Source organism: Crocodylus siamensis, chromosome 3, assembly GCF_052110815.1.
Source record: "Crocodylus siamensis isolate JL-2025a chromosome 3, ASM5211081v1, whole genome shotgun sequence".
Classification (NCBI taxonomy): domain Eukaryota; kingdom Metazoa; phylum Chordata; order Crocodylia; family Crocodylidae; genus Crocodylus; species Crocodylus siamensis.
The window spans coordinates 241,752,623-241,776,983 of NC_143397.1; the positions used below are offsets into that span (position 1 = coordinate 241,752,623).

Sequence of the window (24,361 nt, forward strand, 5' to 3'; positions counted from 1 at the left end):
TACTCTAAATTTTGGTGGTAATGATCAAAATCAATTAAGTATGCCGATTTTTACAAAGACATGCTCTATACTGCCTAACAGATACTTTGTTCCAGAAAGAAAATGGCAGTCTAGAGCTAAAACAATAGAAAAATGCTTACCTTAAAATAACTGAAATCGAATATGATATCACCATACTTCTGTTGATCAGCCTTGTCTTTTAGCCTAAACACACCAGGAATAAACTCAGATAGTCTCAAAAGTTCTGCAATGATGGCATTCCCACAAGAAACAATCCTAAGAATTGCCTGGCCACAGAGATTATTTTCAGCTAGAAAATCAACCATCTTGAAGACTACTGTGAAAGGATAGCAAAATTACTGTAATCCGTCTGCAAGCTTCAGTCTTTAAGTCATTTAGAGAAAAAATCGTTGCTGGAAAATTGGTTGCTCCATTAAGAGTACCTGCAAAAAGGAAAACAGAACAAAAAACACAGAACCATGTTCAGTATATTTCATATTCATATTTTTGATGACTGGATTCATCTGGAAAAGAACTCTGTGTCCTCCAGAATCTCAGAGTAGATGGCTTATAAATAAAACATACCATAGTCTATTTTCACTGTATATAAAACACTTAGCCAGCATCATGAGCTTATGAGAAACAGTTGCACAACTTCCAATACTGAAAGATTTTAGAACAACTGCTAAAGGACAAAATAGTCTCAGATGCTTATAAAGTTGAATCTATCTATTCATAACACCATTACAAAGTTGGTACTGTACAAGATGAGTTTAGAAACTGTACAGGATGAGTATAGAAACTATTTTCATAGTGCACCATGACAGTTTGTCAATGTGGCTAAACACTTGGAGTGTATGGAAACTGAATGTAGTTCAGGGCCCTTTGTTTGTTTATTGCCAAACCAATATCTGTTTATCCCAAAACTCTGTATTATAGATAAGGTAACATTGTCAGTAATCTCTCTTCAAATCAGAAACCTTATTTTACCCAGTAAAGAAAAAAGGCACGACAAAATCTTTCTCCATCGTAGTTGACATAGAGATGATTTACGGTACAGCCCTTATTAACACACTGGGTAACCACAATTATCTTATATTACAGATAAATTAGCTGAGCCACAGGGAGGTTATATGACTTGTCTGAGCTCTCACAGCAAATCTATGGCAGAGCTGGAAACAAAACCCAGCTCTTTGGAAAGCCAATCTGCAATTGTTGCTAGAATATATCCCATGGAGTCCAAACGGGACTTTAAACGAATTATAGAGTAGGTCTGCTCAAATAAAAATTTTTTGGCATTATTTCAGGAATAACAAACCAAAATGTAGAAGGCAGAACAGAATTACACCTTAAAGAGATGCATAAGACTTCATAAGCAACAGCTCACTTTTTCAGATGCTACAGCATATTTGAATAGCTAGTCTATATGGTACAAGTCTACTTTGCGTTCTGCCCGACTTCAGACTAACATGACTAAGTACTTTGCCAAAATAAAAATACAGACATTACCAAATTTGGCCCTAACTCATTTGTTTTCCCTTCACTTGCCTCTCAGCTCAGCCAATGGGAAATCCACAAAGTCACTTCCACTTTTCTTTCTTTCCTTCCAGAAAGGCAGTTGTGGGAGTGATAGTCTGAAGTCAAGCAGAAGGCAGAGCAGGGTGGCACCTTCAAGACTAACTGGCTTGGAGAAACATGAGCTTTTCACAGAATCATAGAAAATTAGGGTTGGAAGGGACCTCAGGAGGTCATCTAGTCCAGGGGTTTCCAAGCCCCAGACTGTGACCTGGTGCTGGGCCGCAAAGGGTTGGATGCTGGTACGCAGGAGGGCTGGCCCATCCTATCCTGTGGCAGTGGCTGCCGCGGTTGAGGTTTGGTCCCTCCCTCCTGCCTGCCGGGTGAAAGTGTCTTTACGGTTGTTCCAGTTAGAAGTTCCAGATGTGGGGCCCTGCACAGTGTCACTGGAAGTGACTGAGGACCAACAAACTCTGGACTGGAAGTGACTGACATATGGTAAACTCGGTATAAAAAAGGGTTGGCTGCTAGTCTGCAGTCACTTCCAGTCTGCAGTTTGCCAGTCCTCAATCTAAAAAGTTTGGGACCCTTTTATAGCCCTCTGTTCAAAGCAGAACCATCCAACTATATCATCCCAACCAAGGCTTTGTCAAGCTGGGTCTTAAAAACCTCCAAGGATGGACAGTTCAGCACGTCTCTGGGTAACCTGTTCCAGTGCCTTACTACCTTCCCGGTGAGAAAGTTTTTCCTTATATCTAACCTAAACTGCTGAGACTATTGCTCCTTGTTCTGTCATCTGCCATCACCGAGAACAGTTTAGCTCACGGTGGGCAATTATTTGGACCCACAGGCCACACAGGCAGTTTTGAGGAGCTGCTGGAGGCCGGTCAGCACCTCCTCCTCCTCTGCCCCACAACAGCTCACCAAAGCCAGAGTCCACAGGCCCTGCAGTTCCTCCCTGCCACTGCCACCACCAACAGTGCCCACTAGCTGCTAGGCACAGTCCTGGCCCCAGCCCACCCCACGACCGCTCCAAACTCACCCCGGCTGGAGCAGACCAGCTCCAAACCAGCCAAGAACCAAGTGCACAGCCCCATTCCTGTCCCGTCCCGCTGCAGACCTGTCCCGGCCAGAGTGGACTAGCTCCAGGCCAGCCCACAAATGTGCACAGTCCCGGCCCACTCCTGACCTGCTCCAGACCGGTCCACCTATGATGAGCAACAGCAGCCCAGTAGAGGCAGCTACAGAGCATGGGGGAAAAGCAGCCACCCCCCCACTCACTGCTGCTGGGACCGTCTTGCTGCGGCTGCCTGGAGCCCACACTTGGTGCCCAGCACCTGGCCACCACTACTGCTCTTCATGGGCGGGTGAGCTGGAGCTGCGCTTGTGGCTGGTTCAGAGCTGGTCTGCTCCAGCCAGCCCAGGTCCACAGCGTGTGCGGGGTGGGCTGGGGTCGGGGCTGCGCATGCGGGTCCCTGCCAGTCTCCCTGGGGCTGGTGGCAGTAACTGGAAGGAGCCATGCCAGCTATGCTGCACGCCCAGGGGTGGCAGGACACACGCCACAGGCCCGACAGCCCCAGGCCAGCCGGGACCAAAGGCCCTCCCTATCCAGCCTGTGTAACTCCATCCTGAAAGGAGCCACGGTTGTATTTTCAGTCAGTTCTTAAAATGTTTCTTCTGAGCTCACAGTTTACACAGACAACGCCTGCTCCAGTTTGCACGAGCAGGTCCCAATCCATAAGCCCTGTTGCCCGGCCCTCCAACCGCTGCCTGTGCCCTGCGAAAGGGCCCAGAGGCCTGGACACGCGCCTTTTGGGGCGACAGCCTGTTCTGGGAGGCGCTTCACACGCGCGTCTCAGCAAGAAGACCTTCCCCGCCCGCCACATCCCCGGCGCCCTCGGGGGGCAGCGACCCCCAGAGCGGCTCGTCCTGGGGCAGCCCAATTTGGCGCCAAGCCCCGGTGTAGCCTCCACCCCTCCCTCAACCGCTGTCCCCCGCCCCGCAACCGTCTCCAACCGTCACCCACACCCACACTCACAGCTCGCAGCGGCCTCCGCTGCCGGGCCAGGCCGGGCCTCCCGTCACGTGAGCCGTGTCATGTGAGCGGACGAGGCGGGGCCTGCCGGCGCAGGGCCTGGCTGGGCCGCAGGTGGGTGCTGGGGAGGGGGGGTCGGGTCGTATCTCTGTCTCTGATATGTCCTCCATCGGAGGTCTATATTGAGCAGATTCTTTCTGGTGTTGGGTGGTAGAACTGGAGCTTGCTCCATCCACTCTGTTAGAATTTTTACATCACACTCCATGCATTGACCTGGTATTGCAGTGCTTCCAGGACGGGTGCAAAAAAACAGGAAAAAAGAAAAAATCTCCTTCCCCAGCCCTTGCAACCGCCCCCCTAGCCAGGCCCCGCAGGCAGCAGTTGAGGGCCTTCGCGGCACCCCAGGGTGCGTTGGGCTCCTTCGGGGCTTCCCCCTCAGTGGTGCAGATGGGGCTGCCAGGGCGGGTGTCCCACAGGACTCTGGCACGCGAGGCAGAAAAGCAGCTCTGTTACTTTTTTCCGCAGGCACAGAGAGGCATCATTGTCGTCATCATCATCTGAGGGGCCTCGCGTCTGGAGCGGTGAGCGCTGCTGCGCCTTAGGGTGGGAGCGTCCCGTTGAAGTTCAGCGCCGCCTTGAAGATGTCGCGAGGAGCCCTTGGGCGGCTCTGGACTCCCATGGGAAACTCCCGCTCGCCTCTGTGGAGTGCGAGGGTCTGCGGTTGCTGGTTGCTTCCCGGAGCGTGAGCTGCCAGTTGAAGCAGGGTGGCCTGGTTTTGTGTGGGGATGGCCGACCTGCACCGCCTGAGCGCTGTGGGCAGCCACCGCGTGTGACGTGCGACAGGTTGGGCAGGGAGCAGAAAGTAGAGCAGTAGGTCAGACGGGGAGGGGAATGGTGCCTGGGGAAAGCACAGAGCTAATTTGAGGCCTGCCTGGCAGAGTGGTTGGCCCCTGCTGATTTATCGTGAGAAACGTCCTTTGTTATTTTAAACCAGGAAGCCGGTGATGGGTTAAGCTGCAGCCCCCCCAGGCTCCCGCCTGGTTCCCTGCACAGCTCCTGGCTCTGGACTTCCTTTCGCCCTCTGGCTTTTACAGCCTACTCACATCCCAGGGAGCAGGCAGTACAGCAGGGAGCCCGCAGCAGGGTGCACAATCCGTGGGGGAGCTGCCCACACACATGGTGTAGCAAGGTGGGGATTGCTTACGTGTGTACAGCTTGGGGGTCCTTCTGCTGTGGCCCATGTGGCATATGGCTGCTTGTAGCACACGTGCTGCAGATTGGCCATCCCTGTTTTAAACAAAAGTTTGTGCTTTGCAGAAGTTCTGGGCAGCTGTTGGAAAGTTTCTACTCAAAGGGAGCATGCGGGACTCTTCCAGCTGAGTTCAGAGCTGGCTAAGGGGTCCTCACATGGTTCCTTAAAACCTAAAGTCTTAATTTTCCTTCCAAACAAGCCAGTATTACACAGATGCAGTGCTTTCTTTCTGCCTGCTGGCGAGCCACAACCCCACTGCCTTTGCTCTGAGTAAAGGCAGTGCTCAAGCTTCAGCAGTGTAAAAGTGACCAAAATCTTGACAGTAGCCCTACAGTCTTCCAGTGTCCTGGTTTTCTGAGTGGGCAGCAGTGAAACTGAAAACAATCTGGTCAGTTTTGTTTTCATGAAACTGAAAAGCAGAAGCAGACCTGGGTTATTTACTAGGGAAGAACACCTGAAAATGAAATGAAATATGTTTCATGCACATGGCAGCAGCAGATGAACAGTAGAGTAGTTGCTTATAAGAATGAATGGAACACCTTAGGCTACAGAAAAGGGATTTGTTTTTTTAAGAGGTGGGTAAACACTTTCTAATAGCAAAGGTCATTTAAGCAATAGAATAATTTTTCAAGGGAGAAAATTGATGCAGTGTCCCTAGAGGTGTGTAGAGTATCACGACAGAGGCATACTTGTCAGCTGGTCTTTAAATTCTCTCTCTCTCTGCCATGTAAATCTTGTCTGAAGACCTTGTTTCTCAGTAGAATAAAGAATATATTTATCCCTTATCATTAAGCAAACAAGCAGAGAAATGACTAAGTCATGTTTAGAAACAGCTTTCCAAGCAAAGTGGCTGCTGAGAGATGTGAATAAAAACCCAGTGCTTTATGGGAAGAAGCAGCATCTTAGTTCAGTCTGGCTCTGTAGCATCTGTATAAATTGTGCACTTCAGCAGGGCTTTTCGGCAATTTTATCTAACAGCTAGATGGATTCAATCGCTAGTAGATAAAAGCACCAGAAAGAACCCACCAAAGTGCCCAATTTATACAGACATTGGGCAGTCTGGGGCAAACTAATGCAGTGCCTCTTTTGAGCGTGTGCTGTGCTTGGTGCAGGGGTGCTGTAAATTTAAAGCACTGTTTTGGGGGGTCTTTTTGTTTTTTACATCTGTAGGCAGGCAGTGATGAGGGGGAAGTACTTGGATCCCTTCAAGATTGAGCTGGAAAACTTTATGGGTGGCTGACATAATAGGATAGGGAGTTGTGACTCAATCAGTTGGTGTGATTTGTGTTTGCAGTGCCCAGGTTGAAATACCTCTTTTTGCAGTGTGGCAGGTACACTTCAGAGCTTTTGCTAAATACCAGTTCAGCCAGGAAAATCTCCCCTCTTGTGAATGCTCTTGGCTTCATTTTTGTTTTCCTTGCATTTATCTGAACATTGGGACATTGGCCACAGCTGAGGTGGGGTTTGAGTCAGGTGCACTGATGCTCCTATTGTTATTTAAAAAAAGCCACAGAGTTTCATTCTTTTGCTCAGATGCATATTGATCTCCTAATTTAGACTCAGGAAGCAGTTTTTCCCTTAGGTCAGATTGAGACAGAATGTGTTCATGCATCTCTGTGCATATATGTGTGTGGTGTGCCTTCTTAGCTTGGAGCTTGGTTCCAAGGATCCTCTCAGCCTATATTAACTAATCACTTGTATATCTTTGTGGCAAGGTCTGGGGGGAACCCTAGTCTCCTCTGCTTTTACTTACAGTAGGTTATAGAGTATTCTTGGCGTTCCATGTATTGTACCCTGTAGTTGATCTGAGGGTTTAAAGTAGCTTTTTAATGGAATTCTTGCCTGTGAAAGCAGGGAACTGGACTCAGTAACCCAGGAAGCCTCCTTGATCTTCAGAGACAGGGTTTTTTTTTAAAAGGAACCCTTCCCACTTCTGGTTTGACAGTCTTTTAGATGATATTCAATATAGTAGTAACTACGCTTCCTAGGGGAAAAGAGAAGCTTAAATTGTGCTGGGCTGGACCTGTTGGAATCTGAGCCGGCTTCTTCAAAGATGAACAATACATAAGCCAAAAGGGAGAGAGAAGAACAGCAAAGATAGTGCATTTTGCCTTACTTGCAATTTTGCTGCTAGTAACTGACAGACATAGCTTATGGTTTATCAGGCACTTGAAGGGAAACTTGTATGAGTACCAAACTAGTTAAAAGACTGATTTTAGCTGTCTCTTTGGTTTTGAGGTCACAGCAGTGTTGCAGAGACAGTTTTGGCAGACAAGTCCATACTTAATAGAAGGCAAAAAGAGAAGGAAAGCGTACACAGCATTGTGCCTAGCAGCAGGAAAGCAAGTCTCACAGTCCTGAAAGATTGCAGAGTCCTTGGTCTGGTCCCTGGCTTGGTCTGGCCAGGACACCTCAGAATGAGGGTGGTAAAGGTCCAGTCCTGGTGAAGTTGCATCCTTGAGTCCCAGGAGATGTGGGAGGTAGCATGACAGTAAAGCTCAAGTCTTATGGTCTATATGTCCTGCTGGCATCAGTGTCAAATCCTGGAGTGCCAAAAAGTGGGGGATATGTGGAACAGTCCATCCTTTCATTATTATTATTATTGTTATTAGATCTAATTTCCAACACCCCAGTTTTCGTCTGTTAATTTTTGCTCCTGTTTATCTTCATGCAGTCCTTGCGTGGAATCCATAGAGCATTTGGTTTGGAGGAGTTCAGTCTCTCAGGCTTTAATTTTTGCTGACTTATATATAAATCATTTTACTAGAGGTACATCAGTACATCAGTTCATATCGTATCAGTACTGATAAAAGGAAAATTGACATTATTGACAATCAGCAATATTGGCAATTTTGGCTGATGTGGCTAATAATGTCACAGATAAATGCTGTGTGCATGTGCACAGCTGCAGCATGCACATGACCAGAAATGCAGCCCGGTAACTTGGAAACCAGTATCTGGCCAGTAAGTCTATGGGGGGGAAGGGGCGTGGGGGAGAGAAGGGGCATGGGGGGTGCAGATCAAGGCCCCCACAATGAGAGAGGGAACAGGGCAGGGGTTGGGGCTGGGGCAGGGGCAGAGGTAGGCATTGCCCAGCCGAGGTGGGGCAGTGCACAGGGGGCAGGGAGGCAGGTGGCTCCTCTGTTCCATGCTTGCCCATGCCTCTGCCCTGGTCCCACTCCTTCCCTCGCCGTGGGGACCTTGACCTGCACCTCCCATACTTCTTCCCCCACAGACTTACTGATGGTGCTCTCCAAGCTGCCAGGGTGCATATAGGCAGTTGGATCAGTATCGGCTGGTATGGCTGATTAATAATTGGCCATCAGTATTGGCCAAAGAAAACTTTATCAGTGCATCCCTAAATTTAATGCAACAGGCTTGGTCTTTACTTTGGTCTTCTTAAAAGTATAGGGCTCTTCACCACAGATCTATGCTTCACTCCCTGTGGTCAGCATAGTGAAATGAGAGCTGGTATTTAGGATGGCCATTGATTAATGGTGAGCAGTTGAACAAAACTGTAGGATCAAGCTATCTCATTACCGGTGGGAAGTCACATCTTGTGTGGCAAAAAGCATACCAACAGAGAGAAGGCAGTAGGCCAGAGCTGGACTGTAGTAGGTATAGCAATGGGAACTGAGATGTTCACTCAGTAGCAAAAAAGACAAATGTTATTCATGTGACTACTGTGAGCCCCAATGGCCTAGTGGCACCAGGCATTACTGAATAACTCCTTTGCTGAGAGGAAGAGAGAGAGAGAGATCTGTCCTATTTCTTTCTTTTTTTTTCCTTCAGTGAAGGGATTAGGTAATTTGGTTTTGAAATATATTCTTAAGGCTGTTGTCCTTTGTTTTCTGGTCTCTATGAGTGAAAGCTAGGTTTTTTCAGGAAACTTCTTTTTTGTCAAAATAGCCCTTGTAATCTGGCAGTGTATTGCTGACTTGAGTCCAGTAGCATGCTTATTAATGTGAAAACCAGAAGTTGCTTTCTGCAGTGGAAAGGTGTTCAGCATTGTGTGATAGGAGTTTTGAATCTCTCTGGTTAAATTTTGGTTCCACTGAGGCTAGTGACTGAACTCCTGCTGATTACAGTGGAGCCAGGATTTAACCCTTACTAACACAGGATTAGATTGTGGGGCCTCTTCATTAGATGTTGTGCTTTTATTTCTTTTGCCAAATGTTTTGTTTCTGAATTCTCTTTTTTGTTATTTCCATCCAGAGTAATTATTTCGAGATGCCTGGGGATTCAGTGATCTCATTCAATGCTGTGTATTCTTCTCTGTCCGCTTTAAAAAACTGCCAGTCGTACATAAACACTGGCATGGATATTGCTAGTAACGTTGCTTTTGACCTCGTGGAAAATCGCAGTAAGTATTTGTTTTGAGTATATTGTCTTGCTTATCACATTTGAACCGTACAGACAGTCTTAAGCACGCATACATAGGCCTGGGAACAATAAAAATCCATCTTCATTATAAGAACAGCAGCTTTTCTTCTAGCTACTTTGGAGGCTTGCCATTTAAATCACTTCCCTGTCTTAAACAATAATTTAAATGGAATATAACTCCCAAATAGACATGCTCTAGCTTTTTTTTAAGTCCAGAAAACTGATTACCTTTTGCTGTTCGCTATCCTGCAGCCTTTTAGAAGTTTTAGCCATAAAGGAAGAAGACTTGTGCAGCCCCCCCGAGTAGATGACTAGCTTGACTGACTCTAACACTACTTCTTTATCCCTATGTGTTTTAAAACGTTCTAGGCTGTTTTCAAAAGTGACTATTGATTATTAGGGATGTGCAGCTTGAGATCTGTTGTAAGAGGCTAGATTTTCATAAAATATTCAACCCATCTTGTGCTATCATGCTCCTGAAAGAGGCATCAGTTTAGCCACCCATTAAGGGAATTCTCTCAAATCGCTAGTAGCTTCTGAAAATCTTGGCCTATGTATTTTATAATGCCAACTTTGTATGCATTTGTTTTTCAAGATGAAAGCAAAATACCAGGTTCCCTATTCTTGCCGCCACTGCAGCTGCAATCTGGACTACATTTGTCAAGCAATAGATTTATCTGAGCACTCTAAAATAATTAGGATAAGTAGGATATGGTAGCTGTTCAGGGGAATGGAAGGTTCTCCTCTTCCTGCATGTACTACAGAGAGTTTAGTGCAAAACTGTTGAACTCAAAGATCTTAAGATTTTTTTTAACAAGGAGGAGGCGAGAAAATCCCAAAAAAGCAGACAATTCCTTTTTCATGGCATACTGAAGCTTCCATTCAACTAAGCCAATGCTTAGTTTTGAGAAAGAAGGACACTATTCCCTTTTAGAATGATGCCTTTCTCTTGTCTGACACTTTCATTTGGTCATGGCTGGAGATGGCTTTGCCCTGTGCCATTCCTGTTATCTTGGCAGTACAAAGGGAGCAGAAAGTTGGTGGTTCCCTCCCATTTCCATTGCTGGTATAACCAGCTCTATTCCCCCTTCCTTCTGGTGTCACCACATCTTTTACTTCTACATAAAGGGCAGCTGGTGTATGAGGAAATGTGCTGAGCGTGCTGTGTTCTCTCAACCCCAACACCTCAAAATGAGCCCTTATAGCTGTTATTGTTGGTAAAAGTTGCACCTGCTGCCTGAAGGCTTGGTGAGGTAGAAAGCCACCTGTGGCCCACAAGGTCTGCAGCTAAGGATCCATCCCAAGAACTTCAGTTTTGCATGTTTTGTGTCCTCCTCAATTCCTGTGGAGTACTTCAGTTAACCTTTAGGTTATTTTGACCAATTTTCCCCGTGACTTCACCCACAGAGGCTCATACTGCATGTGTCATCTGAGAAGAACACTTATAAATGGCATGGAGAAAATTAAATATTTACTAGTTGCTATTTCTCACAATGCCACAACTAGGGGACATTCAGGTTTAAAACAAAAGGGAAGCTCTTTTTCACTTAGCATGTAATTAACTATTTGAATTCATTGACCAAAGCTTTTGTGGAGTCTGATAGTGTAGCCAGATTTGACAGGGACCTGGACAAATTCATGGAGGACTGGTCCAAGAGTGGCTATTAAACATGATAGGACTGCATATCTCACACACCTTTCAAGCTCCATTTTTAGATAGGTTTCTCACTAGTGCTTTTGAAAGGCAGTTTCAGAACCTCATTGCTGTGATGATTAGAAATCTTCTAATTTTCAGCCTCATGTTTTTATTACCATTTGCTGTTTTGCCAACATTATCCTTTATTTTAATCAGATCATCTTCCTTGATGTTTACCTCAGGTATTTCTAGACACATCACAGGCAATTGCATCCCTTTTCCTACTTTCATTTTTCTGGGCAAATAAGTCAAACTCTTTTAGTCTACTCATCTAGTCTTTAATTTGCTTGTCTGTTTTGATTATCCTTGAAGCCCTTTTCTGCATCTGTTCCAATTTGAATTCATCTTCCCTGAACGTGGATAATCAGAATTAGACACATTATTCTAGATGAAGTCCTACCATTACCTTGAAAAATGGCATTAGAATTTCCCTATTGCTACTGGAAAGATGTTGAGCAATGAAGCCTAAGATGTGGTTTTCCTTTTCATGGCTGCATCACACAAGTGGTTTATAGATGTGTCAGGTTGTGGAGAGGAACAGGGATGGGAACTGGAAAAGAAGAAAAAACTCCCTGCAAGGAAAGAGGAGTCTGCTGAAAAAGAGACTGCAACAGGAAAAGAAAAAAGAATGCTGGGGGAGTGTCGGTTCCGGAGTAGCTGCTCCATACAGCTTGAGTGGTCCTGGAAGGAGGAGAGCATCATGCATGCAGAGATGGGAAGTGGAGGGGCTTTCCCAAACATCTGGGATATGGGGCGGGAGCCTCTGAACTCCCGAGAGCTGACCCCAAGCTGGGAGGAGAGCTAGGCTGGGCTCTACTGAGCCATGGGATGGCAGCTGTGGAGACAGCGCAGGGAGGAGCTGTGCAAATGGCGGGGGAACGCTGCCAGAGATGGGACTATATGATGTACTCAGTGTAGCGCAGCTATGCCGCCAGTCTCTTTGGGCCGCCTGCAGATGGCGGCTGATGGTAAATGTGGTGTCCACGCCCCCAATGGGGTGCAGGCAGGGGCCTGTAGTCAAAACCACCCCCAAAGGGGTGAGGCCCGCTGGCCGTCGATGATGCTTCAGCGAGGGACAACCAGCACCAGAAGACATCAACTAAAACAGTCCGGAAGGGGTAATCCGCTGGCATCCGGCGCTCGACGTCCTCGTGGCGGCTTTGTTAAAAGGCTAATAGCTAAAAGCATAAAAACGTAAAAAAGCTAAAAGCCTAAAACCGCCACGGGGCCGCCACTGGGTAGGGCGACCAGCGCCTTAAAAACACCAGTAAGTTATGGGACACAACTGAAGAGAAAACAGGGTGTGCTCGTGTGGGTCACAGGTTCAAAACGAGTGCTCCCCTGGGGGACACCGAGCAGAGCACCCTGGACAGTGCCCACCGGCTCGCGAACTGAGGGAGCTCGCCGGCAGCTACTGCCCAGTGGTACTCCGCCCGGAGATGTGCGTGAAGGACACCGAGGAAAGGCGCCCCGAGGGCACTGAGATGGGCCTGCCACGAGAGAAGCGGTTGCACCCTATACAGGTCCCAGGTGCAGCTAGTTTTTTAAATTGTTATTTGTTTCCTTTGAACCCCAAGGTGGGTATACTGGGTGAGGGGACTGGCAACAACTTCAACCCAAGAACCTGGAAAGGGCAGGATTTCCCAGAGCCACAGACTGTGGCTTAGGCTTCGGTCACAGGTGAGGACAACCTGGCGAGAGAGTCACGGGCTGGGAGACTGGGAGAATTAAGCTCCTGAGAATAAAGGCTCTGAATGGGGTTTTCTCTTTTGATTTAAACAGTTCACAGTACATTATTAGAAGGTGGGGTACCCCCAAGAGAGTTGGGTGCATAAGGCCCCTTGTGATGACCTGTAAGGCTTACCTGAGGTTGAGGGGAAGTCCAGTGATCCATTTTTTTCGTGTTGCCAAGACTCAAAAAATGCAAACCTAGAATGAAAGAAAAGAAAGAAGGTTAGATCAATTGAGAAAGACTATGAGTGTAATCAGCAGCGTAACCGCTAGATAGCAGTAAGATGTGGTGCAGGGGAGTTTGGAGGCCCAGAAGTAATCTCTACATGGATTTCTATTACCTGGCTGTGGTAGAAACCAAACAATACCTCCCTACCAATAACATCAACAAAAAATCAAGAGATGGCAGGCAAGAGTCGGTCCTTACCGCAGTGAATTACGGGTAGGTAAAAACAAGACTAACAGGTCGGGCCAAGAAGACTTCAGGCTGTGAGGAGTTACCCTTAATCGGGGATAACCCCTGACATGGCTAATACACCCATGTCTTTTTCCTTTTCTGTTGTTTCCAAATGATGGGATTACACATTAAAATATAAATTGTTGTTAGTTCTTAAGTGCATGACCCTGCTGCTTGTCCTATTAAATTTTAAGGTGTTTATATTATTCAGACCTCAAGAAGCTTCATCTGATTTCTGCTATCCCAGTGCTCAAGTCTTCCAGTGGAATTCCAGTATCAATTCTAGTCTTTCTCAGTGTTGATGACACTACGGCTCAAAGTGACATCACTCCGGGGCAGGATTATCTCTGAGCCCTGCTACCCAGCCACTCTAGGCTATACCTTAGAGTAAACCCCCTTCCCCTTTCCTCTCCCTCTCCCCAGCCTGGATAGGGCCCAATGCCTCCCCTCCCCTCCTCACCTCAGCACCCGAGATCTCTGCTCACTTGCCCTGCCCTCCTCCCCTGCTTATCCTGTCTCTTGTGGCTGCCTACCCTATCTCTTCTGGGGCAGCAGTCAGGGAAGAATTAACATGCCTGTCCACCCTGCTCTCTGGGCCAGAAAAGCAGCAGCAATGACAGCTGGGCAGGCAAGTTAACCCTTCCCTGCCTTCAGCTGTGGGACAGGTGGAGCAGACAGTCACAAGTAAGTAATACCTCAGGGCAGGAGGCAAGGGAAAGCCTGGAATGGGAAGAGGGGTTGTGGAAAGGCTGCATTTTTACCTTTCAGTCCTCCAGGCTCCTGGTGGCTTGGTGTATCTGCTTCAAACTTGAGCGAGCGCTAACACCAATCAACATTTGTGCAGCTCACAGCATGAGGTGTAACAAGGCCCTGAGACTAACTTATTTGATGATGGCTTGACAGCAGTTAATTTTTTTTGGAATAGTTGTTATATACCAGGGATCAAGACATATGGGAAAATAAGCTGCATCATTTCTTATGAGGCTTTTGCTTTTCCATCTGAGGTCAGAATTTGATACTTGATGGGCAATTGGAGGAGTATCACAAGTGCTGTTGACCTTCAGTAATTAACTTGTTTTCTTCAAAATGTACAATCCTGCAAAAACTTACTACCAAGCATAGCATTTATATTAAACCTTGCACAGTATGTTGGGCAGTATAATGAAGCAATAATACATAGTGACTTCTAGTAAACTCATTTGCTTTAAAGTTAGACCTGCATTAAGATATTGATGCCAGAGCTGTCCCAGATGTATTTTCTACAGAAATGTGCCTATTGTTATTTTCATGATAAAGGTGCATTTTTTAAAGATAAAACACTGATTTATGAAAGAAAATGCATGTCACTTCTGACTTGTGATCTATAAAAACTTAATCAAGAATAGGCTGCTTCTAATAGACTTAAGACTTTTATGTTACACTACTATTGAGTGCGTTTCCCCATCCAATATCATCAGTTAAATTAATATTCTCAGTTGTTTCCCTCTATTTTAGCGACATTTGAAGTATTGTTCCCTCTCCTTTTTCCTCCTGGATGTGTTGAGAAGGAAAAAGGTCTCTGATTTTTATGTTTTTAGAGTTTATTATTTTCCTTCTTATTTATATAAGTTACGAAGCAGTCACAATGTCAGTCTTCAGGTAGAGTAAATGCCAAAGCTTGCCAGGGGCAGGAACAGGTCACATGCAAACAATACTCCTAGTGAGTTACAAAGTAAAATAGAAAGAAACTAGCCCCTCTATGTCTCTCTAACTATTGTAATATCCTAGTGTCCTGTTGTTCCATTGTGTAAAATCTCATAAAGAACAAAGAGCTTTTCCTACCTTGGATATGGGAGCTATAGCAACCATGTGGCAAGAAATGGAGTTAGCAGATGTGTTAACAGATAGTAGTGATAGTATATGGAGTAAAGAGGGAGTCAGGCCAAGAAAGCTGCTCATAGAAAAAGGTTGCCAGCCTTGTGTGTAGAAATCGACTTGTGGATGGATTACACTAATCTTACAAATCTTTGTTCTTGACTAGCTTCAGAGGATCTAAAGTACTTCACAAACATTTAGTGAAGCTTCCCAGCTCTCTTGCGCAGTAGTTAAGGACTACAGGGATTATTTTTTCCATGACTGAAATGAAGGTACCCTTTGGATGCATCATGGCTGTTTAGCAAGACACGACAGTTACACAATAGTTTAAGGCAGAAAATGAAGTAAAATTGTCCAGCTGACCTGTCAGAGGATATTTAGGGAGATAGTATGCTATAATCTGAGCACGTAATTTCAACCAGGAAACTACAGTTAATGGATTTACTGAAATAAAAAGTGCCAGAGGTTCTTTTGTGACCAGATTAATCTTCGTTTAATATCTCATCTTAAAGATGGCACCTAAGCAATACAGAATAACTTAATCTAATGTAATGGCATCACTTCAATGCTGGCTACAAGTCAATGCAAGTATTAGCTGTATCGTTGCTAGTTAAACTGCTATGGCTTGCTTTATGCCAGCCTAGATGCCCTATGCCAAATCATTTTTTTAGTTTCTCTGTACGTCTTAAAAACATGCGCTTTGTAGTACTATGAAACGAATCTGTAACTTTAAAAGGATATGTCTCAAGTGTAGCAGTTTAGATGCTCCTAACGCATATGTACTGTCCAAAACTCTTTACCATCTTTGTCTTTCTCCAGAGCTTTTGACTCTCTGCCAAGTCCTTCAAAGGGAGTGTGGCCTTATTGGATGCAGCCCCCCCCAGAGAGTGTGTACCAGCATTGGACAAACAGTTGTTCTGAAACTTTTGCAGCAGTATATTTATTAAGCACAAAAGCCCTGCTCTAAGCACTAGAATAAACAATTTGAGAAAGTAAAGAGGCCAGATTCACTGGAGTGAAAGTAAAGGGGCCAGATTCACTCCTGACTTTGAGGAAATGCTTTACACCTGCTAACATGGTTCAGTATTTTGAGCTGCAGGGAAGGATGATCTTGTGGGTAGGTCTAAGTAACCTCAGGCACATTCACTTCATTTCTTTCTGACTTGGTTATCCTGCCTACAAAATAAGAATACTTTCGTAGTTTACAGAAGTGTTTAAGCCCCAGGTTTGCAGAATGAGTCATTCTTTTGACTTTAGTGGAACTACTTGCAATGCTTGAAGCTAGCTTATTTTATTTATTAGCTATATGTGAACGTATCTTTGCATGGTTGAGCCTAATTCATTATGTTTATAAATAACTTTGGGAACCTCCAGTGAAGATGCTATAGTAGCATAGAGTTTTATTATTATTTATGATAGTCTAGTAGAGAGACCTGCTCACATCCAGTTGTCAGGTAAGATTAATAATGGTATCAAAACACAATGAAGTTTCCACAAGTACATTGAGAGTTTAAATATTCAGGATTACAGGTTTAGTGTCTTTGATGTGTTCAGGCATCATATTCACTTTCCCAATTACTGCTGGACTCTGGAGATGGCTCAGTGAAAATCCTTTATACATCATGATTCCCAAGCCTGCTGCTTCTGAGGATCCCACAGTGTTCGGACTATTTTTGGCATTACACATTATGCTTATCCAAGTAGAATTTCATTAGCCATTATGCTACTCAAACCCCTTGTGCATTTAAATCTATCTGAACTTGTTCCAGTTTGGCTTTTTCACTCTTATTTTTTTACTGGGAGGAAAAACTTATTATTGCTAAATATTCAGGATATATCATTATTGTTTTTGAATTTGAGCAGTACCTAATAATATGGGACAGCATTCCTGTTTAGGCCTCCATGTGCTACTTAATAGAGAGAGAATAGCATTTATATACCTGATTCTCCAAACCTTTTGCTTATGCATGTATCTTCAGTGAATTCAGTGAAACTCCGCTGAGTTGTGTGTAAGGATTTTCAGCCTTTGACCTTTAGCATTACACATGTGTATGATAGTGCTGAAGAGGCAAAATAGACCTTTTGCCTTTCAGGTAGTTCAGGCAATTATAATTGTTCACAAAAAATCACCAAATTCAATACAAAAGAGAGTCACCATCAGCCTGCAATCTTGTAACTCCCCCACCCTTTTTTTTTAAAGTAAGAGATTAAAAAGTAATGTCAAGGTCTATAGTTATTCCCAGTCCTTTTGGTAGTTGTTATTGTTTAAAGATTACCTTTTTTTTTAAATAAACTGTTTTTTGCTTTCTGAATGCAACCTGGAAGATCCACACAAACAAAAAAAAGGAAAACTGTCTCGGTAAAGTCAGTTTTGTGGTACAAAGTGCTGTTGTATGTATTGTGGCCTGTGTCCAGCAAAACACTTAAGCATGGATTAAATTTAAAGTACCTGAGTTCCCCCCTTGAAGGCAGTAAACTACTTGAGAATTTAAAGGTGGGTACCTGCTTAAATCCTTTGCTGGATTTGGTTTCTAGGAAGCTGGGAGTGAAATTTGCTAGAAACCAGTTATGCATATGTAGAAAATCAGCTAGTCTAGAGTACATAGAGTCATAGAATTATAGAAGTCGGGTGGGAAGGGACCCTGTAGATCTTTGAGTCGGACCCCCTGCCTGGGCAGGAGAAAAACTGGACTCAAATGACTGCAGCCAGATAGGCATCAAGCCTCTTCTTAAAGACCCCCAGGGTAGGAGCCAGCACCACTTCCCTTGGAAGTTGGTTCCAGCTCCTAGCCGCCCTGACTGTGAAGTAGTTCTTACGGATGTCTAATCTAAACCTACTCTCCGACAGCTTATGGCCGTTATTCCTTGTTATGCCAGGGGGTGCGAGGGGACACAAGGTCTCTCCCAAACTCTTGTGGTCCCCCCTAGTGAGTTTATAGATGGTCACCAGGTCCCCCCTCAGCCTTCTCTTGTGAAGGCTGAACAGGTTCAGGTCCTGCAGTCTCCCATTGTAGGGTCTCCCCTTTTGTCCCCAGATCATGCAGGTGGCCCTCCTCTGGACCCTCTCCATGTTGTCCACATCCCTCCTGAAGTGCGGCGCACAGAACTGGACGCAGTACTCCAGCTGTGGCCTGACCAGTGTTGCGTAGAGTAAGGGAGGATCACCTCCTTGGCCCTACTTGAGATGCACCTGTGGATGCACGACAAGGTGCGGTTAGCCCTGCCAACTGTGACCTCGCATTGTCGGCCCATGTTCATCTTGGAGTCAATAATGACTCCAAGATCCTTTTCTGCCTCCGTGCTCTCAAGAAGGGAGTTTCCCATCTTATAAGTGTGCTGCTGGTTACTACTGCCCAAGTGCAGCACCCTGCACTTGTCAGTATTGAAACGCATCCTGATTTTGTTAGCCCGCCCCTGTAACCTATTCAGGTCTTGCTGCAGTCTTTCCCCCCCTTCTAGCGTGCTCACCTCACCCCAAATTTTGGTATCATCAGCAAATTTAAACAGGTTGCTTTTCACCCCGTCGTCCAAATCGCTGATAAAGAAATTGAACAGCGCAGACCCAAGGACCGAGCCCTGGGGGACTCTGCTGCCCACTTCCCCCCAGGTTGAATATGACTCATCCACCACCACTCTCTGGTATGACCCTTCAGCCAATCCACAATCCATCTGACTGTAGGCATCAATGCCACAGTTGCCTAGTTTTTTAGTGAGGATGGGTTGGGAGACGGTGTCAAAGGCCTTGCTGAAGTCCAGAAAGACTACATCCACGGTGACACCTGCATCCAATACTTCTGTGACCTGATTATAAAAGGCAATCAGGTAGGTCTGACATGACCTGCCCCTAATGAAACTGTGCTGGTTGCCCTTGAGCATCATCCCATGCATTGCTTCAGCTCAGGGATCCATAAAACAAGTGAAGTATTTCAGTAACCTTAGATCTCTAAAATTTGTTTTCATCTCAATAACATCATGTGTTTTGTGTGGCAGATGAAACAGCTTGCTTTTTAAGAGACTTGGCCAGAGTCTTCTGTATTATATGTCACTGTTAATCTGAAATAATTCCATTCACATCCTTCTGTTTGTTTTTGGTCTTAAACCACTGTAAGCAAAAGCAAAGTTCCCTCTATTACCATGAACCTCTCATCATTAGCATTGGTCCCAGCAGTGGCCCTTATCCCAGTGGTAACCTCTCAGTATGCTGAGTAGCAGCGGTTTGCTAGAACTGTTGCTTAACTTCTGTTTCCTGTTGCTTAACCATTTTTGCTGAAATTTAACAAGTTTATATGTAGTCAGGAAAGTATTACAGCAAGTTTATTGCAGAATGGGTCAGACTCTCTGAAGCGTCGTAAGTCAGTTACAGCCATCACACTGACATAATCAGAAGACAAGACTAGGGCTGATGGCTTCCTTCTGACTTTCAGCCCAACCCTGCTTTTCAGGAGGCAGCTGCTCTTTTCCTACTGGCTGCCATCTGGAGTTCAAGCTCATTGGGCCTGTGGAAAATGTGCAGTGCTCAGAGGAACTCACTTGGGGGCTGGAAAGCAAGCTCAGTTCAGAGAAAATATTTTGAAACAGCAAGTTTCTAAACATTTCCACTGTGCATGAGCAAAATACGTATGTCTGATTTAGTCAATACTGTGAAAATGTACCCTGCCTTCAACCAGCAGAAGCCAGGCTAGGCTGGATAGTGTGTCAGAGAATAAGTTCACTAATGTCAGGTTTTCAATAATCTGACCAAATCTGAATGGATTTTCATGGAGATGAGAAAAGTCATCTCCCTGATATTAGATCTGCCCCTTTGCCAGATATCAAATTCCTGCTCTAGTGTGAAGATTTCAGAGATCTTCAAAGAAATGATTGAGTGAAAAAAGATGCGGTAATGCCCTGGCCTTGCTCTTGGAAATGGCTGAGCCATTTTTGCTGAAATTTTCCAAGAATATTCATTTTGAAAATGGATGCCAGATTTTACATCAGATGCTTGTTTGTCAAAGTTATAAGTAACTGTTACTTGCCTTTCATGAAACTTCCTAATGAACAGTATCTTAGACCAGCCTTTCAAGCACACAGTTGGATCCATGTGGAGCCTGAAACTCTAGACACTATTATGCAGGGGTGGGCAAAGTATGGCCTGTAGGCTGGATCCGGCCTGCCCTCTGGCTGGATCTGGCCTGGAGGCAGGCACTCACCAACTGTATCTGGCCACACCGACAGCTGTCCCTGCTGCACTGTGCATGGGGCTGAGTCCTGCCTGGGGCATCGCCTGCTGTGTTCACAGCCTTTCCTGTTGGAGGGTGCTGGCCCCAGCAGCAGGCTCAGCTTCTCAACAGGGTTGCTGCTGACCAGGGAACTGCTGGGCTCCCTCAACCTCCAGCAACTTCTCCTCCTGTCCCTGCTGCAGTGGTAGGGAAGGGAAGCTGCAGCATTGAGGGGAGCAGAGTGGTCTCTGCCTGCAGCTTGTTTTGGTCCTGTTCATGCATGGCCAGGCAGGGAGGCATGTGGATGGAGGGGGCTTGTGAAGGAGGTCTGCTGCTCACAAAAACAGGCAGGTGTGGGACAGGCAGACAGGTTGAGAGCAGCAGCAGGAGCCAGTACAGCCCCACCGGGCAGGCACAGGACAGGCAGGTAGGTCAGAAGGAGCAGCAGGAGTAGGCGTGCACTTGGTGCAGCCCTGCTGGGCAAGGGTGTGGGATGGATGCAATAGTAGGAGCTAGTGCAGGCTTGGCTGCAGCTCCACAGGGCAGGCATGGGACAGAGACCAAGAGAGGCAGTGATGCCAGGCTTGGTGCCCTGTTCCTTCCCTCTCTTAGGGCCTTCTCTTGCTGCCTGCTGGTGGCAGCTTCTTTCCTGCCCTTTGGAGTGCAGGCAGCATTGATTTCCCGCTCCCCCTGTCTGCAGAGGGGCTGGGCTCAGCCCTGTCACAAAGAACGGGCAGGGGGGAAGCCCCCCCACCCACACCCCAGCCACCCACCCCACACATGCACCCACACCCCCACATCACACCCTTACCATACCCACACATCCCTAACACCTCAGCCACCCCGCACCACACCCCCACACATCCCATACACACTCACATGTATACCCACACACACCCTCACACACCTTCCCCCCATATCCAAACACCAGCCCCCTAAGACACATCTACACATAACACCCTACCCCATCCACACTCCACTCCTCCATACACTACACAAGCAGCCCTCCCCTCCAAGGCATCCTTCCTGGGTAAGGGGAGAGACTTCCCGTGGCAAATGTCAGGGGTTAGGCAGTGGGACTTCCAGTCACAAGATGGTGACCAGGGGATGAGGCACCTGTCAACATGGATGGGGGGTGGCCCTTGATGCCTCACCAAAACTCGTTAAGTGGCCCTACAGCTAAATAATTGCTCACCCCTGCTGTTATGAGTAAGAGTTGCGCTCATGACTGAATTTCTCTTCTGGTAACTAGCTCTGTGAGAGTAATCTGTTCAAAATCAATAGCTGGCCTTGTAAAACTCGTTACCTTGCTGTCCACCCTCTAAAGCAGTGGTCTCCAAGCCTTTTTGATCGCGCACCCCTATCAGTAAAAAAATTTTTGCGCATGCCCCCCAATATATGTATATTTATATAAATATAAATAGAAGTTCTAATATTTTCTTCCTGCACCCCAATGGCTCGTCTTGCGCACCACCCCACTTCAGAGACCACTGCTCTAAGGGATATTCTTGCTCACCTCTATGCATGGCTGGCCTGTGTCACATAAGTGACACTATTTTCTGGTGCACAATCCAAACCAATCTGGCTCCTCTTGCTTGAAGGCAGGGTAGCTTTTCACCTTGCATAAGCATTCGTAAGTAGCAGCTTTTCTGCTTGTTCACTCTTCCTACTGCATAGCCCACTCTGCTTTGCTATAATGCCTCTTACAATTTTTTCCCCTACAGCTGTCTTTGTGTTTTCCTTCAGATATGTCACGTTGTACCTTGCAATTAAGTGTCCTTCTTACAAGCTGCTTTTCTAATTCCTCAAACTTCTACCGCTGTGTCAAGATGCTTGCTGACAAGTAACAAGTAGCTCAACGTCCTTTTAATTGTGGATTTGGCTCTGCACAGTCCCACAGGCACTTACAGTCAAGAACACTTGACTTTTCCACATCTCCCTCTTAACCAGGCCTGGGAATACCGTTTCAATCATCACAGGCCTTCTGGTAGTCTTTCTGGGGAATCTTCCTGATCAGTGGTTTTAAATTTCTCCTGCTGTATGTGGCACAAGCCCAGCATGTATGCGATGGGGTCTGTGTCTGCCCATGTCTCTAAACACTGACACATCCTGTTTTCCTGATTTGATCTTTAACTGGAAACTCAAGTATTGTCCCTGCAGCAACTGTAATAGAGCAGTAAACTTAATGATACATTCATTCAGAGAAATTGGTTCATGTTTGTGAAGTGGCCCGTGATATTGTTACCATGGAAAGCATAAATGAATTTGCTGACTCTTGAGCTTTTAAAATCTGCATGCTGCTCTGTTGGTCATGCCATTAGTGTGCCTCATTTTTTGCTAACCTATTAAAATGAAAAAAAAAAGCTCTCTGCTTTCAGGAGGCTGCAATATATGGGCCAGACTGACAGTTTGCCGTTGGCTCTGATTAATGGGCAGGATGCAGTTGTGCTGACCCAGGAGCAGAGCAGGAACTAAATTGTTGCTCCCTCTCTCCTAACCTTGCTCCGGGGGGTGTGGGCTAGGCCAGCCTGGCACAGTTTATGGCCCCCTTCGTAGTAGCTGTGTTTGGCTTTTTCTGCTGCCTGTGCACAAAGAGGGAGTGGTATTTGCCCTGTTGTGACCCAGGAGGCCTGGAATGAGTCGAGGAGTTACGAGCTACTTGACACTTTTGTGTGCGTGCATGATCTGACTCTCAACGGAGGTCTAAGCTAGAGGGATGCAACATAATGAATAATGGCAACAGATTGTGATGGGTTGGATAAGAGATTTAATATATTTTTAGGGTTGGCAGGGACCTCACTAGATTATAGAGTCCAGCCCCTGCCTTGGGCAGGAAAGAGTGCTGTGGTCAGAGGACCCCAACTAGGTGCTTGTCTAGTCTCCTCTTAAAGACCTCCAAGGTAGGGGAGAGCACCACCTCCCATGGAAGCCCATTCCAGATTTTGGCAGCCCTCACTGTAAAGACATTTTTCCTAATGTCTAATCTAAATTTGCTCTCTGTCAGTTTGTGGCTGTTGTTCCTTGTAACCCCAAGGGATGCACGGGTAAACAGAATATCCCCTATTCCTTGCCCCCCCCTCCGGCCCGCCCGATGAATCTCTGGACGGCCACAGGATCCTCTCACCCGTCTTTTGAGGAGGCAGAAAAGATTCAGGTCCCTCAATTTCTCCTCGTAGGATCTTATCTGCAGGCCCTTAACCATATGAGTAGCCCTCTTCTGGACCCTCTCAAGGTTTCATAGTTTCTAGGGTCGGAAGGGACCTGAGCAGATCATCTAGTCCAACCCCCAATTATTCACATCCCTCTTGAAGTGCAGTGTCCAGGCTGGATGCAGTACTCAAGCTGCAGTCTTAGCAGTGCTGCATAGAGGGGTAGTATCACCTCCTTAGACCTGTTCGTGGTGCGCCTTCTAATGGGTAATATGATGTCAGGACAACTGTGGAGAGGACTTCCATGTTGGCAGGACCAATAAATTTTTAGAGAGGCGGTTGTGTATAGATATTGCCACATATATAAGGATTTTTAATGCTCCATTTGGGCCTGGCCATTGAGTACTAGTGTGTGTATTTTCATCAGGAAGCCAGAGGAAATTAATGAATTTCAGAAGGGATTTGCTGTAGAGATGGAGATTGGTGGGTGTAGAGGAAAAGGAAATGCTGTGGGACATATTGTAGAGTTGTGCTTCCCAAACTAGGGGTCCTGGGATGTGGTTGTGTATCCTACAGAACTGTGCTTAGCATGGATGAGCTCACATTGAACATGGATTTGTGAGCTGGCCAGAAGTTGGATCAGAAGCCTGGATGTGGGGTTATGGCCCAGAAAAGGGTGGGTGATTGCTGACTGATTTCATAAAAGCCAGCTGAAGCTATAGCATGTTGCTAATGCTGCTCTGAACAGGTATAGACTGACTGACTTAAATTCAGGAAAAAAATTCCCATCTTGTTTTTTTTTCTAAATCGGAATCAAATAATACATGGGTTTGGTGTGGGACTGAGTTACTAAGGGGATAGCTAGTGAAGAGCCATTTTATTTGTTTTTAGAGTAATTTGTATCTGTAGTGGCCAAAAAAGGTCAACATCTAATGGATATTTGATGCTCCAAAATAACTGATTGGTGATGTCATTCTGATTCTGAGGTTGACATGTCTGTCCAGTGTCCCTCTTCATTCTCCCTCCCCATGACAGATAACACCCTTATTGGTATTCTTCATAAAGAAGGTAGGAAAGGACTAGTCTGTCCC

General features: G+C 46.0%; 2 protein-coding genes across 3 annotated transcripts in view; one reads left to right on the forward strand and one right to left on the reverse strand.

Moving 5' to 3' along the window:
• Window positions 1-3,603, reverse strand: part of WASHC5 (WASH complex subunit 5) — a 42,488-nt gene extending 38,885 nt beyond the window's left edge. For both annotated transcript variants that reach the window (XR_016441495.1, XM_090040632.1), the window contains exons 1-2: window positions 3,554-3,603; window positions 141-443 (exon numbers count right to left, since the gene is read on the reverse strand). Coding sequence is in view for 1 of the 2 variants with exons in the window: in XM_090040632.1 (XP_089896758.1) it covers window positions 141-326 (186 nt within the window). In the remaining variant the exon portion in view is untranslated. The remainder of the gene's footprint in view (window positions 1-140; window positions 444-3,553) is intronic.
• The window catches only part of NSMCE2 (NSE2 SUMO ligase component of SMC5/6 complex), a 207,799-nt gene continuing 187,008 nt past the window's right edge, over window positions 3,571-24,361 (forward strand). The window contains exons 1-3 of the mRNA XM_090040635.1: window positions 3,571-3,664; window positions 4,076-4,131; window positions 9,018-9,165. Coding sequence (XP_089896761.1) covers window positions 9,033-9,165 — 133 coding nt within the window. The 5' untranslated portion in view covers window positions 3,571-3,664; window positions 4,076-4,131; window positions 9,018-9,032. The remainder of the gene's footprint in view (window positions 3,665-4,075; window positions 4,132-9,017; window positions 9,166-24,361) is intronic.